Source organism: Rhagoletis pomonella, unplaced genomic scaffold (assembly GCF_013731165.1).
Source record: "Rhagoletis pomonella isolate Grant_MI unplaced genomic scaffold, Rhpom_1.0 Rhpom_scaffold_00002, whole genome shotgun sequence".
Lineage (NCBI taxonomy): Eukaryota > Metazoa > Arthropoda > Insecta > Diptera > Tephritidae > Rhagoletis > Rhagoletis pomonella.
In genome coordinates, this window is record NW_023458556.1 from 65,476,633 (window position 1) to 65,487,997 (window position 11,365).

Genomic DNA, 11,365 nt, shown 5'->3' on the forward strand with positions numbered 1-11,365 from the left:
GCGGTCGAACTACAGTTACGACTGAACGGGGAATGCTTGCGGCAAAGATAAATATCAACACAAGACATCGCCATTTCAGAAGTAGAGGGACGTGACAGCGTACCTTAAGCGAGGGGATGTAGACAATATATATTTCCTTCCCCGAACTTAAGATCGCAGAGTCAGCAGAGCGACGTCAACAGTGCCAGTAAAGCGCAACTCACCGACGTCATCAGCGCCAACAGGGCACAACTCATCGACACTGCCCGATCGCTACTCTCCGACGTTAGCATGAAGGCTCTGTTACGCATACTTGGCACTGCATGCACTGCTATACCATTTTTACGTAGAAATCCAAAAACCAACATTCTTCTACGTATGTAATGCTGTGCGTTGGGTAACCGCTTACACGCGAAGCTCATTTAACAGATTCCTTATGTGACAACTCTCAAGCAATGCCAAGTATAGGTGCATTCCTTATCTTTTTGGACTAAAATCTGAAAAGTGTCAAAATGCCAGAGCGTAAGCAAAATGCGCTCACTAAAAGAGAATAACAGGAAAAGTAAAGGAACGCAAAAAACCAAATTTTTAGTCCAAAGAATGGCAACAACAAAACTAACGTCAAATAAGAACAGAAATGTATGTACAAAACACATTCACACAAGCACAAGCACAATAAACACTTGCTATATCAATTATTTTTTGCCTCCTTCCAATTTCAATTCATTTCTTTCACTTTTTAGATTATTCTCACTTTTAGCGTAGTCTTTAATTTCCGTTAATTTAAATTCAGTTGAGTTTGACACTTTTCAGGATTTTGCCAGAAAAAATTCTTCTGACTAAATCTGACTACTTCGGACTGATGAGAGTCACTCTCACTGACTGTTGCTCTCTCATTTTTGCTGTCATTTCCGAGTTAAGGAACGCTTTTTGGACTAAATCTGACTACTTCGGACTTTTTCTGACTATTTTTGGGAGATAAGGAACGCTCCTTATGCATAACGGAGCCTTTACGCACTCATCGGCGCGACCAAGAGCGCCAGTCACCGAGCTTGCCAGAGTGCCACTCACCAACGCGAATAGAGTGCTACTCTCCGGCGTCACCAGGGCGATACTCGACGGCGCGACCGAGCGTTAAGCTGATGTCACATAAAACTTTTGCTTCGCTTTACGTGACAGATTCGCTTTGACAGATAAGATGAATTGTATGAAAATGCACAAAGCATGCCACATAAATCGTTGAAGCGGCAGCGCGAAGCGAAAAGATGGTAAACTCCCATCTTTTTGCGCGCTTTGACAATCAGCCGGTTTAATATTTATTTTGTTTCGTCCAAATTCGGGTTTTCATGCAGAAACATAAAACTTAATTACATTGCTGATAATTTTAAATCAAAATAATTAAAATCCACAGCAACTTTGATGAGTAAAAAAGCGGTACAACATTGTTTTCTTGGCGTTCATTGTGGCATACCTTTTGCGTCTGGCGCTTTGCTGGCAAAGTTATAAATGTCACGCAAAGCTACAAAGTTTTATCTGGCATCAGCTTTACTCAACGACGTTGGCTGAGCGCCTCTCATCCGCTATCTCCGGCATTGCAAGAGCGCAATATACCGGCGTCACCAGAGCGATACTCACCGACGTTGTTAGAGCGCGTTGTATCGACGGGGCCAGAGCACCACTTACCCACCGACCGGCGTCAGCAGAGCGCTGCCCACCAGTACTAAAGCTGAAATTAGTCAAGAACGCAGAACGTATACTTAAACGCAGTCTGTATACGCAGAATTTTGTCGATTACTGGAGCCCTCAGTGTTGCTTACTACAGTGTTGCCACTCATCAATGCCTTTTCATAAACTTACCTTTTCAACTACAATTTTTCGTGCTATAATAGATCGTAGCTAAATATAAACTACTTAGTTTTCAACAAAAAACTTTATTCAATAGTAAATTTCAAATATTTTAAACGTATTTTGAATAGGAAATTATACCTTTTTTACCATTTGCGAAACTGACGAAGTGGCAACCATCTATAGAAGGAAGAAATCAGCTGACACGGAAAAATCTAAATTCCGCAGATTTCTGCGCTACGGGCTACAACTACAGAAAAATTCTGCGGTGTTGAGATTTCATTTACATGGTAAGACAGATTGTGTCAGCTGACTCGGGTTTACGTACCGGTAGGTTTACGTTCTTGACTAATTTCAGCTTAAAGCCACGCCACTACGGCATAACGGGCCAGTAACGGTACACGGAGCCGTTACCCAGCTACCAGAAGCGACATTACTGGAATTTTCCGCCGTGATCTTTTCTTTGTTATATGTTTATAGAAAATAAGGAGGTTAGTCAATAAAGTACGATTTACTAGAGCCCCGAAACTACAAATTTATTGTAACGAGCCCTGGACACGGCGAGTATACCCCAGCATTGCAGAAGAAGCATCGGGGCAACAAAAACGCAATCACAAAACACAATCAAAAGTACCATCCAGGATTAAATTATAATAAGGCAGGAAATTTTACACTAGAATTATTAACTATTACACCTTTTCAAATGGAATAAATAGCAACTTGTTGTTACCGCTCGCCCTGTTCATCGGATTTAGTGGATAACTTCTTGCTGAAATGAGCCAGATGATAATGGAAACACTATGTTTTCAAGGACATATGGACGCAATTTTTTTTGATGATTTTAGCAGTTTTGAAACCGAGACATCGTAGTCGTAGTGGTAAGAACAGCCCAAAATTATTATGGAACTTAGTCGAATTTTCTGAACTTTTGTACAAAGATTGAGGTTTGGACTTATGGTTTTTGTTAGTAACGAGCTATTCTTTCATAAAAAAAAAAGAAGTAATTTTTAAACAAAAAACACAAGCGACTTCAATTCTCATATAAAAATTGATCGCAAGGCGAATTAATATAAGGTGATAGCAGGAATACAAAAACAAAATTTTACATGTATTTTGTTTTTGCTTTGGCGGCATAAACTGTCAAAATCTGTAAGAGTGTGTGTAGAAATTCAAACAAAATTTTTCAATTTGATATCAGAAGCCGTGCGGCGAAACACATACACAAAATCAGCTGAGCTAGTAACACCACCTTATATAAATTCGCCTTGATTGATCGTCAATAACAAGGCGAATTTATACAAGGTGGTGTTGATGGCGAATTTAGATTTTCGCCGCCGTACTTATTAATGTCAAAATGATGTGTTTGTTGTAAACAAGGCGAATTCATTTTATCATATTGGTCAATAATTAATATGAATTCGCCTTGTTTACAACAAACACATCATTTTGACATTAGAAAGTACCCCGGCGAAAATCTAAATTCGCCATCAACACCACCTTGTAAAAATTCGCCTTGGCATGATCTGTAGTCGTTGGTTCTGGGTATCAATATTCAGTGTTGCCATCTCTTGATTTTCAAAAAGCACCAAAAACTTGGAAAAAAAGCGTTTTACCACACTAAAAGCACCAATTTTTTTTGAATCAACCCAATAAACACCAAAAAAATATTTCTCCAACCTTGGAGAAATTCATAGTTCTCAAGTTGGTATCCAACATCATTCTTCAACTCATCTCTAACCGACGCGCAGATACGTAAAAAGTGATAGAGAAACGAATTTTTAATTATCAAGTGAAAAACGAAAGCTATATAAAGAGGAGAATTACCAAAAAAAAGTAAATAATCTTCAAAGTATCCTCAAATAATCTGGAAAGAAAATAAAACGCGAAATGAATTAAGTGGCAAAATTACTGTCGGACTGTATACTGAAGTGAATTGTTGTAATACGATATTGATTAACTACATAATACAAAAGGAGTAATAAAATGAAAAATGAATATTTAAATTCACCTATGTATGTCGTTTCAATCAAAAAGGTATAAGGTATTTTACTATTTCAATTTCAGTATTTCAATGATATGTTTGAGACCAATTGGAGAATTACATTGGAGTTCAAGTTGAGAAGTAGCATTTTCTCAACTTGAGAAACAGTCCTTTTTTCTTACAAAGAAATATGCCCTTTTTTTTGAGAACGCTATGATCCTCCACTTGAGGTACTGTTGAGAAACAACGTTGGAGATTTGAGAATTACCTTAGTTCTCAACTTAACCTCAAGATGAGCTCAAACCTAAATGTTTATTTGGAGGGAATGCTTTTTTCATAACATAATACCGAAGTACTGCACATTAAAACTGGTATATCTCGAGAAAGTAAAATCGAATCGCATCAAACGAAAATGATGCCCTAATTAGAAATGAGCAAATAATTTGATTTTTTCATTATATAACCTCAAATATCGCTAAAAACAATGTTTTTGGCACTTTGAGGTTAGGATATCTCAAAATTCTAGTGCTAGAGCAATTGTGAGGCCAGATTTGGATTCAGCACCAAGAAACGATGTGTTTTACTCAGGTGGTAAAAAAAAACAAAATTTGTACAAATAATTAGAAAAGAAAAGAAGAAATACTTAACTTACTTGCCTACTAGCATTTTCAACGCGAATAGAATTTAACAAGGTGGATTTCCAACTACAGCTTTTTATCAATCATGGTTGTATTTTAGTCCATTTAAATTTGTAGATTCTTGTAAATTCAGTTAGTCTGTTCCTTTGAACTTCGGACTAAAACCTGTGGAACTGTCAAACTACAATTTTACGCTCTCAAATGAGAGTAAAAGGAGAACAGATGCAGAAGTGCATAGGAACGCAAAAAGCACTATTTCCTGTAAAAACGTCAGACGGTTTGTTTACATGTCATTGGTACTACACCGATTTGGCTGAAATATCACTAAATAATTATTAAAATTTATACATATTCAAATATTTCGTTGTTTACTTCCATTTTTTAACAAATATAAGCTTCTTTGCTTTCACTGCTTTCTGTTTTTGTTTGCAAATGTAAATCAGCTGATCGTTTGACACTTTTCATGAACTTACAGGAAAAAAATCTCCGGACTAAATCCTGTAACTTCTGACTAGGAACAGTTGCTCATTTACTCTCTCAAATGTGTTCCCACTTACAGGTTTTGTGTCAATAGGAACGACTTCCTGTAAGTTCTGATTAAATCCTGTAAACCGGACTGCTATTGGAACAGACAAAGTGCTGCCACAGCCTTAAATATTTCCAATTATTTCAGGTTTTAACTATCTCGAAGTAATTTTAGTTCAGAAAAATCACTAAAAAAGGCACTAGGCACTAAATAATTTTTTTTGGCGTTTTAATTTTCAAAAAGCACTAAATCTAGTGCTTAAAGCAACTAAGTCAATATTCTCTGCACCCTAGTATCGAATACCGATTTACGCAGTATCAAAACAAAAGTATCGATAACAAGACTATATCAGTAGTATCGCAACATCCCTAATCAGAGGAGAACAAATTCCATTAATGAAATGTTAATGATTTCTTTTATTTGTATAAATATTAAAGAAGTCATATATAATTCAATTTATTACTTTGGATGATCATCAATAGGATTAATATTTATTCGACCTTATGGTGATGTAAAGGGGTACGAGATATTTTACGCAGTGTTGTGAAAATTTTCCAGATCTAAGTGAACGAGAAAAGGAGAACAAGACAAAAGTAAAAGGCAACAAGAAGGCTGGTTGATGAGCAGTGGCGCATTGACTCCACTGTTGAATAAAAGCAATTTACGTAAGTTATTTAGTTTAGACTATATTAAAGACAATAAGATGATATAAAATTAGCATTTTGTTCTGCAATTTGTACTGGCGAGTGCTGTATTTCCCCAGAGAAATTTGACCCCGACACAAAATGCGGAAGTAGGAGAGGAAATAACGGGGTAGTGAATCACCCCACTAAGTTGTTAGGGCTAACTAGTTTGAGCCAGCTCCTTAAGAAAACTTGAAGTAAGGGGGGCGGTCGCAAAAGCTTAATTGAAGGAAAATCAAAGGATTTATTTTAAGTGGGAAGAACAGGTTGTTGTGTAGAAAAAGTGCAAACTTCAATAGCATATGTATGATATGTATGCATGAACGAATTGGTTCATGATATGTTTGTGTACCAAACCTGGTACTTTTTTCAGTATCTATTGTGAACTCTTACTTAGGGCCGGTTGCTCAAAGCCCGGTTGACACTAATCCCCGGTTAAACATCGTTATCGACGTTACCGACACCGTATTATATGTATGGAGTCGAAAACGTCGATAACGATGTTAACCGGTGATTAGTGTCAACCAGGCTTTGAGCAACCGGCCCTAAATCTGATTGGACTGTGGCTGCTGTATTCGCAAGTGACCAAAACAAAAGAGACCAAAACGTCAAAAAACGTCAAACGAAGACAAAGTGCAATTTTAATAATCATAACATTTTGTGTTCTTTTTTTTGCACTTTGTGAATTATTTTAATTTTTTGTTTTCTTTTCAGCGCAATGGAAGAGAAACGAATTGCTGATTATTTTGTAGTAGCTGGTATGCCAGAACATCCGCAGTTGTTACAGGAAAACATTTTTAGTGAATCGGGTCATTTGAGAGCAGCTAACACCATAGAGCCAATTACAGATATTGGTGTATACTTTCCCTTGCTTGATGAAGAAGTGCCCGACGGCTATGAAGTACTGGAGACAACACCAACAGGACTGCCAGCGAATCTTAACCATGGTTCAATGCGCACAACGGAATGTTACATTTATTATAGGCGTGGTAAAGATCGACCGCCTTTGGTAGATATAGGTAATGATTGCACTTTAACTTAACAACCTTATGAGTTACATGAAATTCATGAAATTTCTTCGATAGGTGTTTTGTACGATGGCCAAGAGCGCATAATGTCGGATGCCGAGATAGTCACAGAGACGCCTGGTGGTCGCATAGCAAATGTTAACAATTCTTCTTCGAAAATTTTTCTTACGTACCGTCGAGCACGACCTGATATGCCCTGCAATGAGCTCGTCGTCACTGATTTGTGTGTTATCGTGCAAAGCAAAGGAGAAAAGCCGCCGCACGCATTTTGCCTTATTTATAAAACGCTTAATAAGGGTTACATGGGAAGCGATGTATATTTATGCTACAAAAAATCGATGTACCGTCCAAGATTGATCAGTTACCAGCCAGAAATACTATTGCGGTATCCAACAGTAGATCACAATGATTTCCCCTTAAATTTATGCCCAAGTGTGCCGCTATTTTGCCTGCCAATGGGTGCTTCTTTAGAGGCCTGGCCGCATGTAAGCGATGGAGAGAAACGAAAACCTATCAGTCCAGTGTTTAGTACTTTTGTGTTGACTGTCAATGACGGTTCTTATAAAGTATATGGTTCCGCGCTAACATTCTATGAGGATTTTGAGTAAGTGTATAGATTAATAACTGATGCCCAGTAGTATTAATTTTTTTTAGGGAAAGTGAATTGACTGCAAAGCAGCGTGAATTACTGTGCTGGGATGAGGCGTTTGCAAAACATAATTCATTGCATATAATTAAATCTATATGCCTTTTATCGCACTATCCATTCGGAGATACTTTCGACCGATGGCTTCGTTACCTGCAAGTGAGTAATATAAATCATAGGATACATTATTTTCCAAAGTAATTACTTTTTCTTTTATAGCGCTTAGCAGTGCGTGGTGTAGATTTACCTGTTCCCATCGAACGCTATATAACTCAGTTGCTCGATGAAGTACCGTTTCCAGCGCCTAGCATACACTTACAAGTAAATTGTTCATAATTATCTCGTTAATAATTACGGGTAATAAATTTTACTAATAAATACAGCTCTCTAGCGAGTCCAATGACCGCATTCTGCTTACGCAACCAGAAGACTCGCCTTTGCCACGTAGCGGTGCTGGTTTCCACATGTTGCTACAGAATTTGGGTACTGATAATTGTTTACATGTCTTGCTGCTGGCGTTAACGGAGCAAAAACTTTTGATACACTCATTACGGTTCGTTGCTTGGAAGAAAGTTATAAAAATGTAATAAATTAAAAAAAAAATTTTAGACCCGCTACGTTAACTGCAGTTGGAGAAGCTATTGTATCGCTGTTATTTCCCTTTAAATGGCAGTGTCCGTACATTCCACTATGCCCACTAGGCTTGGCGGAAGTCTTACACGCGCCTTTGCCCTATTTGATTGGAGTTGATTCCCGATTCTTTGATTTGTACGAGCCTCCGCAAGATGTTACTTGCATTGACTTGGATACAAACACAATCAGCGTTAGTAAATTTAATACTTGGACTCCTTTTCCAATTTCTCATCTACCCCTAATTTTTTTTCAGTTGTGTGAATCACAAAGGCATTTAACGATAAAACTGTTGCCTAAACGTGCTGCGCGTTTCTTGCGACAAAGTCTTAACGAATTGGAAGGTCTGAAAACTACACACATCGAATCAACAAACAGCCTTGATAGGGATCTTAGAAAGCGAAAACGCGAGGTATCTTATCAATAGATTTAAAATTAATACCTTTCAACTAATTTAACTATGTTTTACACTTTTCGGCACCTCAAATTAATTTAATATTTACGATGCGAGTCTAATTTGGTATTTCGTTTCATTCTCATTTTCTTTAGCAAGATCTCGAACAACGAATTCAAGAGGCCTTTTTACTGTTTATGGCATCAATTTTACGCGGTTATCGCGATTATTTGACGCCTATATCGAAGGCGCCCTCTGTTGGCGCCACAGATCCGAGTGCCTTATTTCAACTGAAGGCCTTCTTGCGATCGCGCGATAAGGCGCATCAGAAATTTTTTGAGCTTCTCATGAAAACTCAAATGTTTATACGTTTTATTGAAGAACGTTCTTTTGTATCGGATGGTGATCATGGGCTTACATTTTTCGATGAATGTGCCGAGAAGGTGGGCGCATATGATGACACACCGTCCGACTTGCGTTTAGTTGATTGGGAGTCTGGGCAGAATAGCGAACGTACCAAGTACATATTCCCACCTGACAGTGTAGGGCCCAAACAAGGTTAGAGCGGAAATATTTTACAAAATATTTCAGTTAAATGCTTTAATATTACTTTACTAGTAGATAATTCTGGCGTGGTTTATAACTATGCAAAATTCACACTAAATCCAAGTCTTTTGAAGTCGTCGAAGAAGACTGCGCTGACGAACTTTTTGCAGCAGCAGTTAAATGGCTCTCTAGCGCCTGGATCGCCGATAGCCCGCCGCACAAAACATGAAATTAAACTCTCGCATAAGATGGCACGTCGTTGTCAGATGCATCCCGAAGCATGGTCCAAATATCTGCTAGCGACTTGTTATTCGCTTTATTTCCTCATACTCCCGTCCATGGTAAACGACACGCATCAAGCGGGAAAAGAGCATGACATTTTGCGCGCCGCGTATAACATGCTGGTGCGCGCCTCCAAACTTAAAATCACCTGTGATGAATTTTGTTACCGTATCATGATGCAATTGTGTGGGATACATAATTTACCCGTGCTGGCAGTGCGTCTTCATTATCTCATGAAACGTTCGGGTGTACAGCCCAATGCACTCACATACGGCTTCTACAATCGCTGCGTACTTGAGTCGGAATGGCCCAGTGATAGCACGACGCTTAGCCAGCTACGTTGGAATCGGATTAAAAATGTTGTACTTGGTGCAGCGCATTTTAGACGCGCGGGTAAAAGATATGCAGCTAAGAAACCACTTTCAGCTTCATGCGAAAATAACCTCAGCACATTAGAAACAGTTGATGGCACGTCGCGCACCAGCCTCGATTCATCAACGTCTTCGCATATGGATCGAGGCGCTGGTGATGCTCACACATACGGCGCGAACCTGCTGGATTTTTCAGCATTCGACAAACTGCGTGGAAAATTGGGAAGCATTGTGCGTCAATCAGCGATGGCAGTAAGTGCACAAGACCCTGGTGGCGATGTTATTAGTTCCACTGCGGGACTTCTGATATCTGGGGACAGCAAGTCCAACGGAGGCGGCGAAAAATCGGGGAGCGAAAAAGGCGCCCCACCTACATCCACATCTTCGCCACACACACCCATTAGTCCACACAGTCCCAGTTGTGATCTGACCGCTGTTGGCGCAGGTGGTAAACTACAATTAGCGAAGACAGAGAGTTTCGGAGGTGATGCGCAACTGCTGAATAAATTACAACGCAAACAATCGCTGCCTACCGAAACAATTGGGCATCGATATAAAATAATGAATATTGGCGATGGGGAAGATGACACAGCCGATGAAGAGGCGTTAAAAGAAGATGAAATGGAGCAAGAAATTGCCAGTTCACAGGAGGAGTTGGACTACGTGGTGGCGGGTTCAGACATAAATTCAGCGCATGCCCAAGCGCAGCTTTTACAGAGCCCCACGAAGTATGAGAAGTGCTTGGCGCAGTTTACTCAGAGAAAGGAAAAAATAATGACATATTTTTTTACTTTGCTTTCAGAATATCGCCACGTACACCGGTAACACAAAATGATCCTCTAGGTGCTCTAAACGAGGAGCTTCAAGATCAAAGTACGCCTACAAATACCGTACACACCAAAGAGACAGCAAGTGAACAACACGGCGAATCAAATAATAGCACCATGTTTACCGATAAACCAATTTTATTCAAAGGACAACGAAGTGCAACCTTCGACGAATCCACCCAATTGAACAAAAGTATGCAACGGTCAGAAACAATGCCTGGATCCAGTGTGGCATCGAGCTTAGCCAATTTTGGCTCGTCTTTGAAATTCAATTTCGGGTAAATATTTGCACAAACTTAAACAAATTCGTTTCCAGATATAAGCGCTAATTTGCAAATTATGAAAAAAATAGCTACAATTCAAATACTTTGACACAATAGAAATACAGACCAAATTGTTTTTTTATTTTTTATTTGAAACGTTTTAAAAATATTCTAATGTTTCGTAAATTTAAAGCATGCAACTGTATGAGTTTTCTCCTTTTTTTTGTGCAATCAGTCGTTTTGTACGATCACATTTGAATGCTTATTACGCGCGCTGTTTTGTTCTTTTTTAATATAAGTTTTGAAATATATTTTAATTTGCTATTTTTATAATTTCATAACAACTTCCCCATTTTTTTAATGAATCAAATTTGTACAATGTTTTCGTAGACGTTATTCACCTGCACGATTCTCATTTAAGAAAGACAGTTTCAAGCCCACCATTATTATAGAAAATATTTCCAATATAAGGTAAGTGCCATCGTCCAAGAGCAACAGATTCGCTCTGTGCGTCCAGTTTTTTAGTTTATTTTGTTCTATTCTATTTCGGCGCCACACTTTTAGGTATTGATACTTTGTTACACAAATTAAACTTCTTATTTCTTTACACAAAGTACCTAAATAAATAAGTTTGCGGTGGTGGTTTTGTTCGCTCTTAGTTTTTTTAAATCAACGCCAAGGAGATTAGCTGTGCACACTCAGGATGTTACTAAATATTTTAAAATT

At 38.5% G+C, this 11,365-nt stretch overlaps 1 protein-coding gene across 3 annotated transcripts in view; it reads left to right on the top strand.

The window, feature by feature from the left end:
- The first annotated feature begins 5,333 nt into the window (after positions 1 to 5,333).
- LOC118733984 (DENN domain-containing protein Crag) overlaps positions 5,334 to 11,365 on the top strand; it is a 35,098-nt gene continuing 29,066 nt past the window's right edge. The window contains exons 1-12 of one of the 3 annotated variants that reach the window (XM_036463649.1): positions 5,334 to 5,634; positions 6,367 to 6,671; positions 6,738 to 7,284; positions 7,335 to 7,485; positions 7,546 to 7,647; positions 7,710 to 7,879; positions 7,936 to 8,149; positions 8,213 to 8,368; positions 8,506 to 8,908; positions 8,969 to 10,277; positions 10,352 to 10,654; positions 11,030 to 11,110. In XM_036463649.1, the coding sequence (XP_036319542.1) occupies positions 6,371 to 6,671; positions 6,738 to 7,284; positions 7,335 to 7,485; positions 7,546 to 7,647; positions 7,710 to 7,879; positions 7,936 to 8,149; positions 8,213 to 8,368; positions 8,506 to 8,908; positions 8,969 to 10,277; positions 10,352 to 10,654; positions 11,030 to 11,110 (3,737 nt within the window). In that variant the 5' untranslated portion in view covers positions 5,334 to 5,634; positions 6,367 to 6,370. The remainder of the gene's footprint in view (positions 5,635 to 6,366; positions 6,672 to 6,737; positions 7,285 to 7,334; positions 7,486 to 7,545; positions 7,648 to 7,709; positions 7,880 to 7,935; positions 8,150 to 8,212; positions 8,369 to 8,505; positions 8,909 to 8,968; positions 10,278 to 10,351; positions 10,655 to 11,029; positions 11,111 to 11,365) is intronic. The other 2 variants (XM_036463650.1, XM_036463651.1) reach the window with 2 other exon arrangements.